Below are 22359 nucleotides of genomic sequence, written 5' to 3'. Positions count from 1 at the left end.
CGTTAGGTAAGGACAACAGAAGCAACCTATTTTCATAGTGAGGAAGAGAGGCAATCGGATTATATAATATTAATTGCCTTTATTAAATAATCACGATGATACTAAAAAAATTTGTTTTGTTCTAATGTGGATTTGCCGTCCTTACCTTAAGCTATGGATTGGCAATGAGAAAATTTTCATGTTATTAAAATCTTCACCTTTATTGTTCTATTCATATATCTTGATAATTACTACAGCCATTAATTTATTTCATAAAACTTTGAATGTTTTCCACATGATCTTAGTTAGTCAGATGGATAGATCTAGTGTACTGTTACCATAAGCTGTATTTCAAAAAATAGCAGCTCAAACGTTTGAATCCATCTGTGACACAAAAATACACAAGTTTCAGAGAGCACCTAGTGTTAGCTGAAATGGATGACCGAATCGATCTTTTATAGCGTTATTTGATATCAAATTCATAACAAATTCGTGTTATAATCATATATATTGTAATAAAAATGAAAGAACTTATTGCAACGGCGTGTAGTGGTAGAAAAATGCGTTGCAGTATTTGAGACGATTCCCTATGATTCCTTCCCTAGGTGTAGGTAAGTGAAGGTAAGTTTTACTGTTTTAGAGCCCTAGCCTGCTCGGCTTCAGTACGCCAAGTCTTTCTGCTTTTTAGTAATGCCAATAATGCTCGGCATAAAGCAGTCTTTGCATATTAGGCGGATTGAACGCCTTATATTTTTAAGCGGGTTAACACGCTTGTGAATTGCTTTTGATAACAATTAATTCCTTTATTGAAAATGTACACTATTTATATTTAATTGCTATACTAAATAATGCTTACCTTAACAGAAATGGTGACTTTTTAATTGTGGCGCCTGGCATCGTATTGCATTACGAGATGCAATACTCAGCCAGGTGAAGTGCGACAAATTTTTTGTTTTTCTTTTTTTTTTTGCTACAGAATTATCCAAATTCAGCATAATTCTGTCACACTTCAAAGTGGATGCATACGACGGTAGGCGACCACACTGCAATATCCTTAACAAGTCTATATACAAATGTGTCAAATCCGTATAATTCATTAGTAAATGATGCCAAGTTGTTGTTTATGGACAAGAACAGTAATGCTAATTTTAAACGAAAAAGATTATTGTAAAAGAAGAGAAAAGTGGAGACAAAACGACAATTTGTGAAAGACGTGAAAAAAGTCTTAAAAAGAACATTAGAGCAAAGCAGAGAAAAACTTCCTTTACAAACATGATATTTACTTAGAAACAAGACTGTAATTATTTATTTTTATAATTAGTTTACGAAACTTCATTATTTCTCTATTAAGGAAAATAGGATATTCTTTATTTACTTACTTTATTTCCATAACCCTTACCCAATTGTTTTGGAGCTCTAGAAATGCTTGATTACGTCGGTTTGTCCGAGTCTGTCTGGAATTTGTCGTTTATTATTTTCTCGTTTAATTTTCTGTAGTCAACTACTAGTCGCCATTTTTTTATGTCTGTCTGATTTTTTTGGGGCTAGTTAGCCCACCACTTGTTTTGTTGTAATAATTGTTTTACCTGGATCGCTTTTTTGTGGGGTAATTTATAGTTTTTTATATATACTGGTGCATGGTCGTTTGTTTCTATATTTTGTATGTAAAAATTATTTACTGTGAGTGGTTCACTTTTCAGGTGTTTTTTAGATCTGGAACCAATCTACTATTTTTCTTTTTAGCCAATACAGTTTTTTGCACGAGCAAAAAGAGAATTAGATGTATTACAGAGTAAATTCCTGAGTGTAGGATCAATAATTGAAAATACAATATAGATCATACCATAATATGATAAAGAAACCTTCTAAGAGAGGAAATGTTGCAGCATTACACTATATATGACAGGTTTTCACTTATAAATTACGAGTTACAAGCTACAAAATACGAATCGCGAATTGGCTGCACAACCACATAGAAGAAGCCGAAAAAAATGTAATGACCAAGAATTTAAGAAACTGTCTCAAAGAAGTAGCGAATTAATAACAGTTAGATTAAAGATGACTACACAGCAACCAAGCTTTAAAATAAGTGCTACTATTTATAAACTCAACGAGAGAGACGACCGATGGGCACACAGATCAGTTGCAGATCGCAATTAAGGCTGTATATCTTACGCATTTGCGGAAAATGAGAATAGAGTTAAGCAAAACGTATTATTAGAATGAGAGAATATACGTAGGTTAAGTAACAAATAATTGCAACATCGCGCAACTCGAATATATAAATAGGATCATCTTTAGAGTACATTTACTTATTTTTATTGTGAAACTGATAAAATTGGTCTATTTATCACAAGCTATGTAAAATTTGCTGTACAAATGAAAACGTATATGAAATTGTTTCAATCGAGACGACGCCAAGGTTTCAAGGATATAAACCACTATGCCAGTAGTAAAAGAGAACATCTGCTACTATAAAAAATGGATTATGTGAAAAAAAGGTAATATACAGAGAGTTAAAAGAAAACATAGCAAAATCTGGCTTATTTAAAAATTATTTAGAAAAATTGGAATGAATATTTATAGTAGAAACTTATGGAATAAATCAATTTTTTTTTTTTTATTAAGAAAATCAATTTCCATTTTATGCTATTTTGAACATCGATGTTTTGCAAATTGAAGAAATCATATGTTTAGCGAAATGACTAGAAGTACTAATTCTGTATGAATTGTGCACCGTGTTTTGTCGAATATTTATACGAATTCTATTCAATATACAACAGAAACACCGCTAAATCATCCGCCTTGCCATCTTAATTCTCTGGAATGAGTAAATCAAGACACAATACAATGATTGTGTAGTATCTATGAATAAAATCTAGTAAAGCGCGTAAATGAATGTCGTTTCAGTGACCCCTGTGTTTGTCGTAAGACGTCTAGTCTACTTAAGTAATAATTCATGGTTGCTCTTAACGACACATATAAAAAAAGAATTAAGTGTTTAATTTAAAATTACTAATGGATTATTAAAGTATTTTAACGTTGAAAATATGACAAAATGGACGAAAGTCCAAGCATTCTTTTATCAAGTATTGAAGTTTATGAACGAAAAGTGATTATTACGTAGAAAAAATTATTGTTGGCTGTTGTACATGTAGGCACTTTTTGTCCATGGTTTATTGAATAAGAAAGAAAGAACAATGTAAAAAGGTTTGCTTATCTACTCTATGTAGATCAACAGCAAGAATGTATATGCATCTAAATTTGGTAGCGTGGACTCTTCATTTTAATAAACATGAAGAAGTCATTTAACTTTGATGATAAGTGTTTGGAAATCGACCCGCTGCGACTGCTGCAAAATTATTAAGTTGTTTTCTGCTTGTGGATCTTACCTAGTATTAACGCGATAAATGTCAAGGATAGGGAGGGCTTGTTAAGATCAATAAATTATTTACACTTTGCAATAAAGTGAGTGAATGCAAAAATATGTACAGGGGAATTTCGAGGAAAATTATCGTAAAAAAACCCACCTGTTTTATTCTTCAGGGTATTTTTATGTGAATCTTGCTCTGCTGAATGTTTCATATGCATGATTAAATGAAATTATATATTTCCGTTGCAAAGATGGTTTCATCTTTAAAACATATAAAAAAAACTTCGGGAAATTTGTTGACTGTAGACATGTCCAATTTATTAAATTTTAATACAAATTTATGTGATACGAATAATAATATATCGGTCAGCATTATTCCGAATGAGATTACAGTAACGGTCGTGCGGGGTAGGTCTGCTTCTATTTACTTTATTTTACCTTGTGTTTTTTTTCCTACCTTTCACAATTAAATTCTTGTTAATGTAATGTTAATAATTCTTATGAATAATCATGACTTCAAATTGTGTTGCTATTTCTTTATATGCTATATATAAAGCGAGGTTTAAGATTTTACTTACTTGCAATAGTTTCGCACGTTGACAGATTCCTGAAATTTCTTAAAATGTCCTTGTCGGAGTGCTTTCCTTGTTTGCAATTTAAGAAGGAAGAGGTTGTTATTAAACTGGATTACAGTAATACTGTTTTACTGGAAACTTTCCCTCAGATTTGGGAACATGAACGTACCTTAGAAGAATTGAATTTAAATTCTACACGGGTGAGTAAATTTTTTTCTGATGCCCTTTATTATAACACGTACATAAATAAATTCAGTATAGATCCAAAAAATTGCTAATTGCGTCATTGTTCAAACTTTTATTAATGTTAGTCAATGTGAAATGTCAACAGAATGTAGTTCGAATATAGAATGAAATTAAAGTATATTATAGTCTTCGCTTCCACAATCTTAATATGTAGTGCCTTTGAAAACAATGACTCTAGCCATGATATACAGTGGGCGGATAGATTTAAGAGACAGTTAAGATGGCATGATTGCAGTTATTGCACTCTTAGTAACTTGGCCCTTAAAATTAAGTACTAATTCGGGCTCTTACACTACTCGCTAGTAGGGTTAAAATTCCGTGGCTATACTCTGTATTCAACTATTTTTACCAATTTTGACTTTTCATAAGCGAATTTGTTTAGATAGCAAGTAATATTGTTCTGACAATAACTATACTAAATAGATTAAACTAACAAAAATTCAAAATATATTTCGTAATCGTAGTAAATATTGAGCTGAAATTTAGCGGAGGGTTAGGATTTGTTAGATAAATAAATTGCTAACATTGTTTAAGTCCAGTTTACATATAAACTACATTACGAAAGTCCCACCCTTTCGTACTTTCACTTTTCGGCGAGTGTCAAAAGATCCCGCTCAAGCTATATAAAATTCCTTTTGCTTTTTTTTCACAGATCAATAATTTACCAATTCAATTATTTTATTGCCAAAACTTAAGGATTTTGTGTGTGAATAATAACAGCTTGGACAAAATACCGGAAGCCATTGGTTCTTTGCGCCAGTTAGAGCTTTTAAGCTTAAGTCGAAACTGTTCGTTCGTTTCTAAATTTAACTTAATTGAATCAAAATTTTCTATAATTATTAATTGTTTTCAGTTATATCCGTTTTACCAGATCACCTAAGATCGTGTAAGCATTTAACACATTTGGATCTGAGTTGTAACAGTTTACAACGTTTGCCTGATGCTATAACGTCACTGATTTCATTACAAGAATTACTCTTGAACGAAACTTACTTGGAGTTTTTGCCAGCTAATTTTGGACGCTTGATCAATTTACGCATTGTTGAATTGCGATTAAACAATTTGGTATCCTTGCCTAAATCAATGACTCGTCTCGTAAATTTGCGACGCATCGACCTGGGCGGCAACGAGTTCACAGATTTGGTAAGCCTGTGCACAATTGTTCTTTGCAAATATAGTAGGTACCCAATTAGTTAAAAATTTGACTGAAATCCATTTTGTAGCCTGAAGTGATTGGAGAATTAGAGCAACTACGTGAGCTTTGGATAGATTTTAATCAGATACGCTCTGTACCATCAAATACATCAAAATTACGAGAATTAACACATCTAGAGGCGAACGGCAATTTAATTAATTTTTTTCCAAATGATATTACCAATTGGGTGAATGTGGAGGTTTTGTCAATTAGCGCTAACAATTTGGTAGCCTTTCCCTTTAGCATTGGCATGTTGGTATCATTAGTGACTTTCAAGTGTGAATCTAATAAATTGAAAGAGCTGCCGGAGAGTATTTTAAATTTAGAAAATCTTGAGGAATTGGCGATAAGCTATAACGAATTGAAGCGTTTGCCTCCTACCATAGGTATGGAATTTTTCGATTTACGAAAGAGGCGGGGGCTTCATTTATTAACTTTGATATTCATTACTGCAGGAATGCTTAAGAAATTGCGTTATTTATTTGCTGACAGCAACGATTTGTGCATATTACCAGACGAACTTTGCAAATGCACTAATTTGAAAGTACTTAGTATTAGCCGCAATAAAATTACCGGATTACCCCAAAATATTGGCCAATTAACTCAGTTGAAAGTTCTGAATATTGTTCAAAATCATATTTCAACGTTGCCGGCTTCTGTATTAAGTTTGGTAAGCTTAACTTCTTTATGGATGAGTGATAATCAGTCGAAACCGCTCGTGCCACTTCAATATACAGATGTCAACACGAAAACACAATTGACTTGTTTTATGTTGCCACAACATGATTCTACATCTTATCGAAATAAGGTGACAAAGGCGAAAGGCGACATATGTGAAGGTGAACACACCTTAGATCAACAACGCAAACTGCTGGTAAAACCAGCCAACAGTTTTATGGGTCAGATGCGACGTATATGTTTTGCCGAACAAACTGTAATACTCTCAGCTTCTGATAGATGCGCCGTTTCTAGGTCAGGTGGTAATTTGAGACATATCAATATCGCGGAAGAAGAAACTTCGTTGTCCACTTCATTAAGCACTTTACCGTATGCGGGTGTTAAAGCAAACGCTAAGATGGTTGAAGCTCCCAAAGATGTTTTAACGCGTTCGCCTACGCCTTATCCACAACAATTGCGATTAATGTCACATTACGTGCGAAATGGGCAATGGGTTAACACCTGCTCTGCGAGGAGGTTTAGTAACTTCTCTGAAGCTAGGCTTAACAAAAATTGCCATCATCTCAGCAATAGGTAGGCGATTATTTTAATGTTGTTAACGAAAATTTTAGTGCGTTACATTGCAGCTCGAATGAAACGACCCTCCGTTCTAGAAATTACGTCAATAGTATACAGGCGAACAATAAAATGTTTATAGGAGCAGCTCAAGAAACATCAACGCAATTGTTTGATGACAATAGTCCAGTAGTATATACTACGAACTGTGGTATTACGTTATGCAAAAAAAGTAATAATGTGTTGCAACATATACTAAAAACCGCCAGCAACGATAGTTGGTATCAAAAAACTTTTACAGAAAATTCTACAACCCATGCTTTTTGTAATAAAATTGACAGGGGCGTTTCTGACAACTGCCAACAAGACATTGTGCCAGTTCTTAGGAAAGGTCAAAATCTTTCCGATTTAACGAGTAGGGGTTATTATAGACCACACCTGCTAAACACTGATAACGCCCAATATACACATTCCATTCCGGATATGCAATATCAGTTACTCCAACCGCCGCCTTATTATATAGCGCGCAGTTTTACAAAAAAAACCCCGGAAGATTTGACAAATTACGAAGCCGTACGTAAACAAAGGCAAAAATTACAAAATAGTAACTATCATCAAAATCAGCAACAGCAACTATGTCAAGCGGAATATCATACGCAAGCTAAGCATGGAGATGTGGTTTACCTACGTCAGGGAAGAAAAACTCCTAAGATCATTGACAAACCTGCAGTTGATGAAATCCTTGATATCAAAAATAATTTTGATAAACATCAGTCGCGCCTAGATAGTTGCCGCAATCAGCAAAAAAATCTCATCACAGAAGCGTTAAAATGTTATCACACCGAAACAAAAGTATTAAATGATACAACTTCAACTAACGTAAATGATTTCGAAACTAAAAATACAAACATGATTGCGTTAACTCCTCCAGAAGGATCATCATTTAATAGCATTTCTCAAGCTAAACCTAACACATCATGGCTATTTGGAGTACCCCAGAATCCGACTGTGGTATGAGAATTTTAATTAGCTTTGAATCTTTTTTGAATATGTGAACTGAATTCAGTCTGCTGTGTTGTGCTCAGTTCAGGTTATTGAGAAAGGAATTTAGTTAGATTATTATCGACCGTTAGCAAAGCTAACTTTGAATTTTATTTTTAACGCGAAAGCATGAGGTTGTACGACACATTTGTCCTTGCGTGGATAGCGCTCTTATATGCTGACATTAAGATAAACCAATTTGTATCGAAAATGTTGAGATAAAAGGCTAAAATTTTTTAGTTAATGACAATAGATTATATTTTTGATTTGCTCTACGTAAACGGAATAGGCGCAAAACTTGTAAGCATTTACGAAATTCACAATCTGTTGAAGTTATAAACATAAAACCTCTTTTATTTACTTCCTAGATCTAGGTCCTACGGTCAAAAAGCAAAAAAGATAATAGCTAAGCTTTCGTGTACTTAAATGTTCTTTTCGCCTTTCTCCAGTTGCGCACTCAGCCGTGGTTTTAGTTTAATCTTAGTACTCCTCCTTCTTACATTTGAAATATCCTGGGAATTGTTAAGATTTGCGCTAGTTGTTGGATGCGTCGGCAGGTAAAAAATCATGAACCTTTACCATTTTTAATGCTTGGTTTCTTAGAAAATTTTTTGTTATGTAGACAGCAATGGACTTGCCAGTCTAGTCCGGGCATCTTGGTGTTAGAATTGCAACTATAAAATAGACAGCTCTGTGTCTGCAATATTTAACTAGTGATATATATAAGAAAAGCTAACTATACGTAAAAATTAATTATATTACGCTAAAAACATATGACCTGCTTATGATTCATTGTAGAACCAAAAGGAAGTTGTGACTTTCGTCCTCCCAATATGAAACCCACAACTAATAAAATTCATGTCATTTTTGCATTCAATATTCACACAGGTGGTTTCAAGTCATACAACTTCCGTTTTAATTTACAGGCTTATTAAATATTTAGCTTATCTTCGAAAAAGAAAAGATTGCTTCATAAAAACTTCTTCAATTAAATCACTGTTAAGAAGTACTACAGCAACATCAATGTGGTAAAGCAACAAATCTATAATTTGTTTCATTATACCTTTCAACTTTTTGTTTATATGTTCAGAAATCATGTAGTTTTTGTATTTGCTGGAATTCAAATTTCCAGTTTTAAAATGAAAAACAGAAAACATGAAATATTTGAAATTCAAATAGATGAGAATTTATTTTATATATGGATATGCATCTACAAATTGGAGATGCAATCGAATGAGGCCAATCGAAATTAAATTTAAAAAAATGATATTGATTTTCGTCAAACAAAGGAAAACAAGAAATAGTGGTGCAAAGTAGGTAAAAGCAAGAAAAAAATTTGGCAAAATTGTATGTCGTACCTGCTAACTAATTTATTAAAAAAAAAAAAATCGACCGGTAGTTGAATATCAAAAAGAAAGCCTCAAAAAATATTTAAATCTGATTAGGTGTTGATGTTATTCCAACAGCACTATATTTGTTTATTTATTCATTGTCGATATATTTTGTAAATATATTTACAAGAGAGTGCGTTAAAATGAGTGCGCGGGTAAATTAAATATTGACCGATGACAAAAAAAAATGTAATTGAACATTAATCAAGATAAACAAGAAAAAGGGAAAGAATATCTATTATTCCGTGAGCTCCAAACCACAAGTAACAACAAAAATTTTTATTTTATTAATACAATGACACAAAATCTCAATTATTGAAAGTGTAAGAGCCGAGAAATATTGAAATGTTTTTGTATTTGTATTTGTAAATTGTGCAATCATCCATCCAACTCGTTCCATTTATTAGCAAATAAACGAAATAATAATAGCAGTAACCAAATGAAATTATGAAAATAATTTGCAGGTATGAAAGTAAAATTTTTGTCAATGTCAAGTGAGTATCAAAAGGAAGCAAAACCAAACAACAAACAAACAAATATAGTTTTTTTTTTTTTTTTTTTGGTATGTTGAACAGAGATGGACTAAGCCAATAGATTTGTGGCTTATATGTCAAAATAATAAACTGTTGTAATTTTTAGTCACGATTATGTATAAACCGTAACAAAAATATAAGAGCGGCCGTAATAGCTGGAGTGAGTATGTTAAGTGTGTGTGTGTGTGTGTGTGTGTGTGTGTGTGTGTGTAAGTGTGCTTGTTGAGTTCTTGAAAGTCAGACAGTGTTGCAAACTTTGGCTGAAAACGAAAAGGAATGTCATGGAAATTGAAAATGATTGAACGCAAAAAAAGCAAAAACAAAAAAAAAAAAAAAAGGAAAGAGGAGGAAAAAGAAAAATTCTAAAAGGATAAATTGGCTTTTCTAATAAAGCAAGTTAGTTCCCCGAGATGACGTACATTTTTTGCTGCAAAGAGATCGAGGAGACAGCCATATAACTTGAAGAAGCTAAAGGAATCTCTAATGAACAAATATAGTTGAGAACAACTCAAACGAAAACAAAAACGTACAAAGCCGAAAGCAGCTGAGTTTTCTTTATTGTTGAAAACGTTTTTATTTGTTAACTAAAATTTGTAAATTGTCAAATATAAAAATGTTTGCACTTTTTAAATTTAAAATTTCTTTATTTAATGTTCTTGTTGAAAATTATAAATAAATTATTATCTTAAACATTTAAATGCGATGGAATATAATATTATCACTACCGTGTACAATGGTGACTTAACTGTTCTAGTAAATTATTGCAAAAATCGACTTTTGTTACTATTGTCAGTACAAAATTGTGAAAGCAAAAATGAACCCGTGGTAGTCATGTAAGCAGGCGATTGTCGCCGTGGTTATCGCTTTGTTTTTTTGGAGATGATCGCTAAGAGGCTAACCATGTACCATTGTCGCCCCCTTTTCAATACTTCCTATCTAATTTTCTGTTAGGATTAATTGGTAACTGAAACAGGAGTATAAATGATAAGCACATTAACATTGTTTGTGTAAGCAAAGCATGTATGGTAAATAATAGCAAGGATGTAAAATTAAATGAAAAAAAAAAGAATTTATGTTAGACCTTAAAATTATAAATAAAACGATCATAAACTATTTACAAGAAATTTACATTTAATTACCAGTATATAAAAAAAGTTCTTTCAATGTTTGTTATAATACTTATAAATTTTGTGCTAGCAATCCTTGTTCACTTAAATATCTTAATTGAGAACACAAGTGTCAACACCACTATCTTCATAGATCGCCGGTACTGGAGTATTCAAATGGTCTGCTTCCACTTCGTAGTGGGCTGAAATGTTGTGCCGCGCTGTACAAGTGTTTGTGGCTGTGGTCAGCTTCTTGGGGCTCTTCCGCTTATCTTCTAAAACACCAGTGAGCTAGAGAAATGTTTAAAGCTGTAGTTCGATTTTCGAAATACTAAATTTTATAGTACTAATCAATGCAATGGATTTCGTTGCATTTTTTTCAGGGGATCAGCCGAGCTTCGGTAAGGTGTCATTAGCGAAGAAAAAAGTTGCTAAGATAAAAAACTTCAGATTACTTAACACTGCAAATATTAGACACTTTACTTACTCGTTTTGAGAACGTGTTAAACGGCCGTCGTTTTTGTGCGTCGCAGTGCTCCCCACGAGCATAAAAGGAAATTACGATAAATTGAGCTGGGAATGTACGCATTGGCTAACATTCCTCGGACCATTTCTAAGGTCCAAGGACAAGGTTTCTTCGGCCTTAACCCTTATCGAATTGTTGCGTGTGTATTCATTTTGTCAAAACGGTTGCTACGCCCAAAAGGAAGCATCAGAGACCCCACAAAGTATGTATATTTTTGATCAGCATCAAATTCTGAAACGCTTTAAGTATGTCCGTCTGTGTAATGTCTGTTTGAACTATTCTCTTGGCTGCTAAAATAAAGTTATCGGCTTTAAATGCGACAGAACCATGGGAAGTTTTTGCACGCAGGCTGGTATCGAAAATGAGCCAAATCGGTGCAAGCGCAAACCGAAAGAAGGAAATACAAAATCGGTTTTTTTCTCATTACTCAAGAACTAGATAAATAAACAAAAATTTAAATGCATATTCTATGGGTAATGCTGTGGCACCTGTGCAAAAATGGAAAAAATTGACCACGCCTACCCAGTGTTATAGAGTATCAAAATTTAATACTTTTTCAATACTTTCATAAGGCGCTGAAACAAGCTTTAAAAACCGCATAAAGTATATAAATTCTTGGGCGGTTTCAAATTTGGATTAGATTTAATCGTGTCCGTCCGTGTGTCTGGTCATCTGTCTATTTGCGCAACTGTGTAGTATTTGTGGTAAATATTCTTCCGTTAACGAAAATGGAGATGTTGCGTACAAATTTGCAAAAGAATTTGGAAGTGACATAAAGTTTTCAAAGAGCACGCTTGCAACTTCCTCGTACCTCTTTCACTTTTTTCGTGTGGTTTAGGATAACGGTAATGGGTATAAAAGATTCCGCCACGACCGAATATAGTTTTCTTACTTGTTATTATTCATGGCGTAAGCCAAAGATGGGTGGTCTGTGAGTATTTTTATTTTGTCTGTACTGTAAAATTCCCTTTTCATTTGTGGAAAAGTGTTTTGTTCTTTTTAAGCGTTCGATAAAAAATTGTTATGGGTTCGTGATTTTGTGCGAGTACAGCACCTACTTACATGATGTGACACATCTGTAATTAATTGGATATATTTATTGAAATCTGGATAGGCCAACTACTATATGTTTTGATATCAAATATTTTTTAATTTTTGAAATGAGTGCACAGTTTCTTTGTCTTATGTAGTTTTTAATTTTGATGATGCACTTGATGATATTCTGCCCTTATCTCATCTCGAGAGAACTGTTCACTGCTTTGTTAATTTTGAATAATGTTTTATGGATCTACGATAGTAACACGTAAATCCTAGAAATGAGTGGAGTTTTTTTAATGTATGGAGTACTGGAAAGTTTAGGGATTGTTTCTACGCTTTTGGACTGGTTTTTATTGCATTATCAGGTGTAACAAATCGTAGATATTGTGCTTCTGTTTTGAAGAATTCGCGCTTATATATTTGCAGTTTCATGGTGGTTTGCTTCTGAAGTACTAAATATTAATATTTTCGTTAAATCTTCAGATTGGGTAGATTCGTTTTTGCTGTATACGATTATATCATTTATATAGACGAAGCTCGAACACCGATGCGTTCTCTAAGAATGTCGTCTGGGCTCTCCGAAAGATTGACGCAGGGTCCTTTTAGGAATTGTACTTTCAACATTTATTACTTTTGTTGTTTGATTTGAAGAAATCTGCTGCCGAAGTCCATTGAACACTTTTAGAAGCTTATGGTGATACAGCTCCATCACTTCCCAATTGTTACTCTTTATATCAACGGTTAAAACGTGATGGTTTTGATGCGAATGATGGAGAACAACTTGGACGATCCAAAAAGTTTGAAGACAGTGAATTTCAAGACAAATTGGACGAAAACCGATTTGAAATTCTCAAAGAACTTCCAAACAGAACTATCGAAGATATGAAAGTAGGCAAAATATCCACCATACGAATTGACTGACATTGAATGACATTTCGAACCACACCGACATCGAAGCCGAATATTCATGGCCAGAACGTTTTGCTGTACATACGGTAGGATCAGCAAGACGTAGTTTGTTATGAACATCTTTCCGGAAGTCGACTTTATGCTTGCAGGAAGTGTGCTACGTGGGGATTAATTGGCATGTTCCTAACATTAGATGGTTGCGTTAATTTCGATAGGCGACTTCTACAGATGAAAATTATAAAGAAATGAGAAATACCTGTATACATAACGATTAAATTCAATAGTTTTGACCTTTCTCTACTTAAAATAACAGTTTTAATTTTAGTTCTATTCAGATGTTCAGTGTATGCAGACACCGATCATTAAACGCCCGGAATTGTATTTTCAAAATTTATTACTTTTGTTGTTTGATTTGAAGAAATCTGCTGCCGACGTCCATTGAACACTTTTAGAAGCTTATGGTGATGCAGCTCCATCACTTCCCAATTGTTACTCTTCATATCAACGGTTAAAATGTGATGGTTTTGATGCGAATAATGGAGAACAACTTGGACGATCAAAAAAGTTTGAAGACAGTGAATTTCAAGACAAATTGGACGAAAACCGATTTGAAATTCTCAAAGAACTTTCAAACAGAACTTTCGAAGATACGAAAGTAGGCAAAATATCCACCATACAAATTGACTGACATTGAATGACATTTCGAACCACACCGACATCGAAGCCGAATATTCATGGCCAGAACGTTTTGCTGTACATACGGTAGGATCAGCAAGACGTAGTTTGTTATGAGCTGCTAAAAACGGATAAAACTATTACTGCAAATATATATCGACATTAATAAAAGTATTACAGAGAATACCAGTAATAGCAACTCAAAGCTGCATAGGCATCCTCTTGCATGGCAACGCGCGGCAACACGTTACAAGAGTTGTCGAGAATACACTGTTGCAGCTCGAATGGGAAGTTCAGCCCTGCCCAGCGTACGCACCAGACATGGTGCTTTCTAATTACCTCATGATTAGATCAATGCAGTATGGCTTGCCTGACACGCAGTTCCACAAAGTTGAAGACGAACGAAACTGGGTCAATGATTCGATTGTTGCCAAACGAATATGGTTCTGTGCACGCGGTGTCGCTATGTTGCTAGAAAGACGGGAAAAAATTGAAGAAAATGGTCGAAAACATTATTATTAACGCATATTGCACCAATGTATCACAATAAATGCCTTTTTCAAATAAAACTTATTAAAGATTTTTGCATGCACCTAATAATACCATACAATGCACTCATTACCACGAACTATATAGAAATGCAGGTAACTATAATCTATCCCAATCAAATATTTGGTATACATTTTCTTCCTATGAAACAAAAACCATCAATAAACCTGAAATATCATATGTCCTGTTTATACCTATTTGCTTTTCAAAGCCATTTGAATTGTATTTCTACTAAATACTGTCTAGATTTATGTCACTATTTTATTGTAATATTCTAATGTAAATATTGTTGAAAATGTTTGTAAGAAAGTTGTCTACAAAGATGAAGTTTAGCAATCAAGAAAATCACTGATGATGAGCACGTGGAAAAGCTCTGGTTATACTTTAGATAGCGAGAAAAATGCACGCCGACGCACTTGACAATAATAAAATTTTCTCTTGTTTACTAAAATTCAAGATAATGATGATTACCACTGGTGTTCGTAGTCCATTTTATTCGCACAGTCTATAAGAATAGAAAATTACAGATATATCTCATAAAAAACTAGCTCAATAAATTACATTACATCGATTAGTTTGGTTCAAAAACTTATTCTGTTTTTTGAAATACTTAACGTTAAAAGTCTTAAGTAAAGTAATCAGCGAATCAAACTATGTTAAAAAACGATACCTGCTTCGATAAGGATCGAAGTAAAGGCAATGGAAGATAAAGTGTTCTGTATTAGGCACCGTAAAGCAGATGTCACATCTATTAACAGAAGGATCACTTATTTTGAGCAAGTAGGAGGGATCATATGTATGGTCTTGGGTCAACGCCAACCATGTGATACCACAGCTAATTAGAAACTGAATCGGAACTTGAAAAAAGAGCCCGTCCTTTGCTTTGCGAATTTAGAACATGTTCAAGATTCCACTCTTCGTCGAGTTGTTTGTCACATCACTCTACAGCCAGACAATGCAAAATCAATGATTAATGAGTTATCAATATATCTTTGAATTTCTGACGAGAAATAATTAGAGGATGAGTTATTAAGCAGGTATTGCGCAGCCACCTTTGCTGAACGAAAAAACTAATAGTAAGAAAGAAGAAAAGGGTGTGCTCTTTTAGTGAATATATAAAAATTCGAAACGTGAAGCTAAGATTGCGAGTGTCTGAAAACAAAATAACGTAAAAAACCGCGAGACGCAAAAATTAAAATAGATAACTATTAAGATGTATTAAATATTACAAATATGTAAAAAATTAGGTCATCATTATCTAAAACAAAAGTGAAGTAAAGAAATTAAATACTACTGCTACAAATATATACATACTTTCTATAGTGAAACATTTGATTTCTCATCTTTCCTCTTATTTTATATTCAAATGTTATCTCTTTGCATTGTGAGATCAGGTAAACTATCTGGGGCCGACTTAAATAAGCCTCCTTCATTCTCTTCAAAAGTATATTAAGGATAGCTACTCTTAACGGTTCTTTGCTCGCAACGTAAATTGATCTCAGATGGAGAGGAAGTTCATTACTTAATACATACGGTGAACGACTTAAACATCTCGTCAAAGAGTGGTCCCGACAGGAAGTTTCTTCGCCGACAGATTTGTAATGTTCGTTGATTGATAGTTGATTGAAGTTTTCTGGATCCTTTTTCTTTTGTAATGAAGCCATAAACCTAGGCATTATTGATGTCAACTGAAGGCAGAATTATTTAAAAGACTTGTTCGTTAACTCGGGAGATAAAAAACAGAATGCAGAGAACGATATGTTTTTTTTATTTATTTATTTATTTATTTATTCCACTTATACAAGAAACTCAACTAAAACAAAATAGCAGTCGAGTTCAATTGACTCTTAAGTAAATCTTAAAATTATTTAATAATAAAACTTAGTATAAGTACAATAAAACAAATAAGGAGGAAAAAAAAAAGAAAAAAAAAAGCATGTACACAATTAGCATAGAGCCACACCCACAACCGATACAGGACCAAATTGCAAGTGAACCCCTAAGCCATCGCAAACATGCATAAGCTTGGCAACCGATAATTGTTAACAACAAATTAATTTTCGACTCATAATGACAAAATCTAAGGTTAAATCAGTTTAAGTACGACATAGGTAAATCGCGCTTGTTGAGCAAAATTGCTTTAATGGACTTTAAAGAGTCCGTTAATGAGAATAGATGATAGACATCATTTAGGTTCTTGCAAACAACTCTGAGCGGGTTAAACAGTTCAAAGTTATATTTGCATTGACTAAGCTTTATCAACATAAAGTGCCTAGAGAAGCGGTTAGGAACATTAAAGCAAATCTCACGAAGTAATGCGGGCGAATCAATTGCACCATTTATTTATTTGATTAGGAAGGAAACCCCAAGAACAAATCTACGTTTCTCGAGTGACGGTAAGGATAACAGAAGCAACCTATTTTCATAGGGTGGAAGAGGGGAAATTGGGTCCCAACCCAAATTCCTAAGGGCAAACAGCAAGAATTGCTTTTGTATAGATTCAATTGAAGCTACGTAGCATCTATATGAAGGAGACCACACAACAGAGGCATACTCAAGAATAGGTCTAACCAAACACGTGTAAAGCCTTTTAGTAATGTAAGGATCATCAAGCTCTTTGGACCACCTCTTTATAAAACCAAGAGCGGACCTAGCTTTGCTTAACGAGGACTCAATATGCAAATTGAAACGTAACCTATAATCGAATAGAACGCCTAAATCAATGAACGAATCGACGTCTTCCAACCTGTGCGAATCAATGAAGTATTGGGTACTAAACGACTTCCTTCTTAAGAAAGAAAGCTTCATACATTTATTTAGATTTAGCTTCAGAAGATTGAGGGAGCACCATGCAACCAAATTGTTCAAATCACTTTGAAGATGATGTGATTGCGATTCTACGGAAAAAGAAGTAAACAGTTTCACATCATCAGCATACATTAAAATCTTACTGAATTTAATCACGGAGGGCAAATAATTGATGTAAAGATTAAATAAAATAGGTCCCAAGTGGCTACCTTGAGGTACGCCAGACGTCACGGGAAATTCATCCGAGGTAATGAGGTTAAACAAAACCCTGAATGATCTACCATACAGATAAGAGCTTAACCATTCAACTAAGAAGAGAGGAAAGCCAGAGGTCTGGATTTTAAATCTAAGAAGTCTATGATTAATCATATCAAACGCCTTGCTAAAGTCGGTGTAAATGACATCAGTGCGAGAACCACTAGAAAAAGCCTTGAAAACATGAGAAGTAAACTCCAACAGATTGGTCACCGTAGATCTTCCCTTTGGAAACCATGCTGGAAAGGAGAAATATACAATTTCATGGAAAAGGCTATATGCTGAGCCACAATTCGCTCGAACAGTTTAGGTAAGACACTCAACTTGGCGATGCCTCTGTAGTTCTCTACAAGTTGCCTACTACCACTTTTGTGAATAGGAATAAGGAAAGAAGTCTTCCAACACAAAGGGAAAACACCTAAATTCAAAGACTTATTAAAAATCTTTGAGATAACATCACAAAGCTCGCCAGCACAAGATATAAGTACACATGAGGGAATCCCATCGGGTCCAGGCGAACAATTATATTTCAGAGAGTTCAATCCTTCAAAAACGTCATTTTCCGATATAACAAAGTTAGGAATTGAAACCGAATTAGAAATCGAATATGGATAATTTTCCGATAAATCAAAATTGGCAGTTGAAAAGTTCTGTCGGAAGTATTCCGCAAAGAGATTTGAGGATTCAAAATCATCCGAGGACTCGGAGCCATTAAAAGACACAAACGACGGATTTATGGAGATTTTTCTTTTGGAATTAACGAACTTAAAAAAGTATTTAGGGTTAGAAAACAAGGAGGATTTAACAAACTGAAGGTATCTGCAGTAGTATTGGCGGTTGAGGGAATTAAATTTATGCCTTGCAACAGAGTAAGCGAAATAGTCGAGAGAAGAACCACTTTTCGAAAATTTTTTGAACAACTTGTTTTTCCTATTCTTGTAGTATTTAATTGTCTTATTAAATCACGGGGGATCCTTACTTCGAGGACGGGACTGCTTGATCGGAACGGATGCAGAAATAGCTTGATTTAATACATTGTAGAACGACGACAGTAAGCTATCAATGCTTCCCTCAGAGAAATCGAGCACAAAATGAGAAAGATGTGATTTCAGTATGGAAACATTGATTTTATGGAAATCATAACGTTGATATGAAAAATTTGAATTTGGAACGTTATAGAGGTTCAACGAACCAACATACTTGTAATGAAAGGAAACACCCAATGCTGGATGATATGGATCCTCAGGTAAACTAAACGGAAAACAACGATTAACGCAAACCTCAGGAAAATTTGCAAAGCAGAGATCAAGAAATCTCCCATTACAATTAGGGGTACCATTGTATTGAACTAAGTTATTATCAAATAATTCATTGAAGAACACAACGGTTTTATCAGATGTTGAGGAAGGAATCAAACAGCCAGAACTATCACTGTAAAACCAATTGACTTGAGGCAAGTTGAAGTCACCCAACGCAAGGACTATATCGGTAGGTTTAGATTGCTTGGCCACTTCACAAATGAGGGCGGCCTGTTTCTTATATATGGGAATATCCGAATTTGGGGGAATATAGGAGCAGGTCACATATAAGTGTTTGTTAGGAAATTTCACTCGAATGGCGATAAATTCAACATCGGGAGTAGTTGGAAATTCAAACGAATAGGTGGGGAGTGCCGTAGAAATAGCAATTAAAACACCACCACCATTGCGATACAAACGATCGTTTCTGAAAACTTGAAACGAATTATGGAAAAGTTCCGACGAATGTAGAACTGGCTTCAGCCATGTTTCAGTGAAGACCAGACAGGAAAACTCCGTACTCACTGAATTTAGGAAGGTAGAACGAATTTTTGAGTTTAGGCCCCTAACATTTTGATAAATGAGAGAAAATGAGGCTGAAGAAGTATTTAGTTTTTTGAAGGGGAAAGAGCTAATGCATTCGCATTACGGGGTCGGTCCCGAGGGATAAATTCCTTAATTAATGATCCAACCGGCCACAAAGTTTTATTTAAAATCAAATCCATATTTTCGGTCGGAACTAAAATTTTAAAAGATGAGATAGCTCTAGATTGAGAAGGACCCAGTTTGAAAATACTAACTCGCTTTAAATTGACAGAAGGGGCTTTCGCAGCCAGATAACCCCTTATGTTTTCAACAGATGTATCTGGTGCCAGTCTTGACACAAATATGGCCTTTCTGGGAGGAACTGCCTTCAAGCATATGTCATCAGTACTGGGAGCAGTAGGGTTGACGGATGGGGAGTTATGAGTTGGGGAAAATATAGAGGGGGTAACCACACTTGCACGAGCAGCATGCTCAGTTTGGCGACCAGCATTTACACCCGAACAGCGAGGAGGAGAGGACGATTTTCTATTACCCTTATTAGTTTTGGGCGATGACGCCTGAGAAGATTGAGTGACATCTATGGGAGGAGATACCCTTGCCACTTCAGCATAGCTCAAGCCAGAAGGACTTCTCGGACTATTTGTAACATCTATGTTACCAACCGACTCAGCCGTAGCAGAAACACTAACATTATTTGTAGCCTTTAGGGAATCGCTAACTTGCACCAACGAAACGGACTTAGGAGGTGACGAACCACACGCTACGCTACGCGTTGAGACTACGTTAGCAGGTGAGGAAGATGACTGCGAAATATACCGACATTCATCAAACCTAGTCTTGATTAATTCAAACTTCTGCCACACAGAGCCGAGATTTTTGCTCAAATCTGAGAAACAATTTCTCGTCTCCGTGAAGAGTTTGTAGAAATCAATGTCCCGCTTTCTACAGTCAGGACATGACCATCGTAAACCTTTAGAAGGGTCAAGGACTGCATCAGCAGCACGGCCGGTAATACCAGCACACTTTGCATGTCCAAAACGTTCACACAACCAGCAAGAAATGAATCGTTCAGATTCAGGGCCAGTTTTCGCACGACATGGAGTAAATAAACAATCCATGTCCATTGAAAACAAAATAAGTAGCTTATGAAGGAAAAAAAAAACGAAAAAGAAAAACAAAAAAAAAAATAAAAATAAAAATAATTTTTCGACGGCACAAATTTTCAGGAAAATTAAAGCAAATTTCAACTTCCCTGCCCACTGTAAATATAGAGCGAAAACTAACGGACACTGTAAACACAGATTAAACGGCAAAAAGAGAGACTTTTACCAAGAGCTCAATTGTTGCTTACAATAAACCAAAATGATTTTTTCACATATATGGTTAATAAATTCATATACAATAAATTCACACTTTATTCTTTTAGAGAATTTTTTAAATTTAAACACGAATAAAGCAAAAAGCTAAGAAATACAACTAAAAAAAATTTAATATTTGTTGATAGAATAAAAATGCGACTACAGACACGCGCAGAGTTGCCAAAGTTTTGATATAGCATATGATCGTTGGAAACGAGTTTGTAGTCCAAAATTATTGTAAATCATCAAATTATTGTATTATCATCAAATTTATAATTTTTAGCAGAATCATGATTCATCAGAAGGGAAAATCATCATACTGTCTGGTATGGGAACAAATTGTATCATACCACAAGAGGGCTCAACAACAGAGGGCATAGTAATGTTATTGTAAGGTGCTAGAAATTTTTTTTAAGAAACTGGTAGAACATAATCTATTTTATATGCGTAATTTTGTCAAGGCTACTTGTTGGAATTATCAAAAAAAAACTTTCTTATTACAGGCAGATATTAATAAGACAAGAGGCAATACGAGAGGAGATACAAGAGGTTCCTGTCGTTATGCGCAGCGAAGGAGCTAGTTAGTTTGGAAAACCATTAGTCAAACTTGCATTGGTCAATCGGACAAGCTTGAAATAGCTAAAGCGTTTGTAGAAATTATTTTTAACACGGTGTTGTTAACGCAGTGCATTTGATAGTTAACATGCTAATTTAACCAACAACTTTCTTTTGGTGATCACTAACAATAGAGACTCTAGAACATCTGATCACCGCCGATGCGCTGCGACGCCTCAGGGTGTTTTCAAAAAAAACTTCAAAATCTATTTCCGATCCTGAGTGAACTCTCAGCAACGATTCGCCGTTCCCGGCCCTAAAGATTTTCGTTTAACTGCAAAAAGTTTTTTCTTGAGAGAAGGCACCAGTAATGTGCAACAAAAGCTATATCAATAATTTTTTTTTTTTTTTTTTGAAGAGAGAAATAACCAGCAATCTGTTAAGAGGAATATTTTCAAAAGCGACACACAAACATAATACAATAGAATCCCACAAAGTTCAAACTTGGTACAGTCAAGTTCTATACCAAATTACGCTTTTGAACCAATTTTTATCGTGAAATGATTCAAAAGTTGAGTTTTTGCGATATGAAAATTCATTTTTTGTAGAAACGGGCGTATGTGTTGAACTAATTGCGTAGGTGGACCAACTAAAATGTATATTATAGAATTTGGACACCAAATGATAAATGCTGTTAACGAAAATCCCAAATCTAATGATCAAACCACAAAATCCGAACTATGAAAAGAGATTGTGGAAACTTTATAGGATTCATTATGTAGGATGTTGTACAACAGAAAATTTTTAAATGGGATTTTATCTAAGTGACCTAAAAAGCAAAAAATAAATTTTATCCGGGTCAATTTCAGACGACATAAAATTTTGGCGTGCTTAAGAATGTGGAGGGTAGGAATTCGGGTCTTTCTGCGCTCAGCTGTTATATGTAACAGCATATATACAAGTAAAGTAAATAGACCAGAAGTGGAACCTAACATATTTACATGCTTATCCATTAATTTCTTTAAGTCGCGTCTTTATATTACACCATATCACGGAGTAGTGTCAAATGTTAAATGCGACAAAATGATAACACATCATTTTTCTCGCAATAGACATTTCATTAGATAATGGACAGCAGCATTCTTTATATGTTTTTAATAAATTAGTCAA

The 22359-nt window shown here is 34.4% G+C and overlaps 1 protein-coding gene and 2 long non-coding RNA genes across 14 annotated transcripts in view; 1 reads left to right on the top strand and 2 right to left on the bottom strand.

The window, feature by feature from the left end:
• Nucleotides 1-4025, bottom strand: part of LOC119643706 — a 13107-nt gene extending 9082 nt beyond the window's left edge. Inside the window, exon 1 of the long non-coding RNA XR_005248382.1 lies at nucleotides 3931-4025. This is a non-coding gene — a long non-coding RNA (uncharacterized LOC119643706). The remainder of the gene's footprint in view (nucleotides 1-3930) is intronic.
• On the top strand, nucleotides 2290-8962 carry LOC119643704 (protein lap1). Of its 12 annotated transcripts, XM_038043120.1 has the most exons (10): nucleotides 3161-3447; nucleotides 3526-3760; nucleotides 3940-4127; nucleotides 4826-4961; nucleotides 5027-5316; nucleotides 5397-5754; nucleotides 5824-6619; nucleotides 6673-7612; nucleotides 8092-8199; nucleotides 8265-8962. In XM_038043120.1, exons 2-9 carry the CDS (start codon nucleotides 3577-3579, stop codon nucleotides 8113-8115), a joined length of 2916 nt encoding a protein of 971 aa, XP_037899048.1. In that variant the 5' UTR covers nucleotides 3161-3447; nucleotides 3526-3576; the 3' UTR covers nucleotides 8116-8199; nucleotides 8265-8962. The 12 variants fall into 12 exon arrangements, with proteins under 12 accessions (XP_037899053.1, XP_037899056.1, XP_037899057.1 ...); XM_038043125.1 differs by lacking the exons at nucleotides 3161-3447; nucleotides 3526-3760 and adding an exon at nucleotides 2290-2480 and having other exon boundaries at nucleotides 3956-4127; XM_038043128.1 differs by lacking the exons at nucleotides 3161-3447; nucleotides 3526-3760 and adding an exon at nucleotides 2290-2480.
• Nucleotides 8963-9993: 1031 nt separating this feature from the next.
• On the bottom strand, nucleotides 9994-11664 carry LOC119643712. The gene is made up of 2 exons (XR_005248388.1): nucleotides 11160-11664; nucleotides 9994-11103 (listed from the first exon to the last, which is right to left on the bottom strand). It is a non-coding gene; the product is annotated as an uncharacterized LOC119643712 (long non-coding RNA).
• Nucleotides 11665-22359: the final 10695 nt, after the last annotated feature.

Source organism: Glossina fuscipes, unplaced genomic scaffold (genome assembly GCF_014805625.2).
Source record: "Glossina fuscipes isolate IAEA_lab_2018 unplaced genomic scaffold, Yale_Gfus_2 61541, whole genome shotgun sequence".
NCBI classification, from domain to species: Eukaryota; Metazoa; Arthropoda; class Insecta; order Diptera; family Glossinidae; genus Glossina; species Glossina fuscipes.
This window is presented reverse-complemented; position numbering and strand designations above follow the sequence as displayed.

What these genes read in the sequence shown, in the direction of transcription:
- LOC119643704 (XM_038043120.1), top strand. Translation starts at nt 3,577, where the DNA reads ATGAAATTATATATTTCCGTTGCAAAGATGGTTTCATCTTTAAAACAT. An exon ending in GCAACGAGTTCACAGATTTG is followed by an intron (nt 5,317 to 5,396) that starts GTAAGCCTGTGC and finishes TCCATTTTGTAG; the next exon opens with CCTGAAGTGATTGGAGAATT. An exon ending in GCGTTTGCCTCCTACCATAG is followed by an intron (nt 5,755 to 5,823) that starts GTATGGAATTTT and finishes TCATTACTGCAG; the next exon opens with GAATGCTTAAGAAATTGCGT.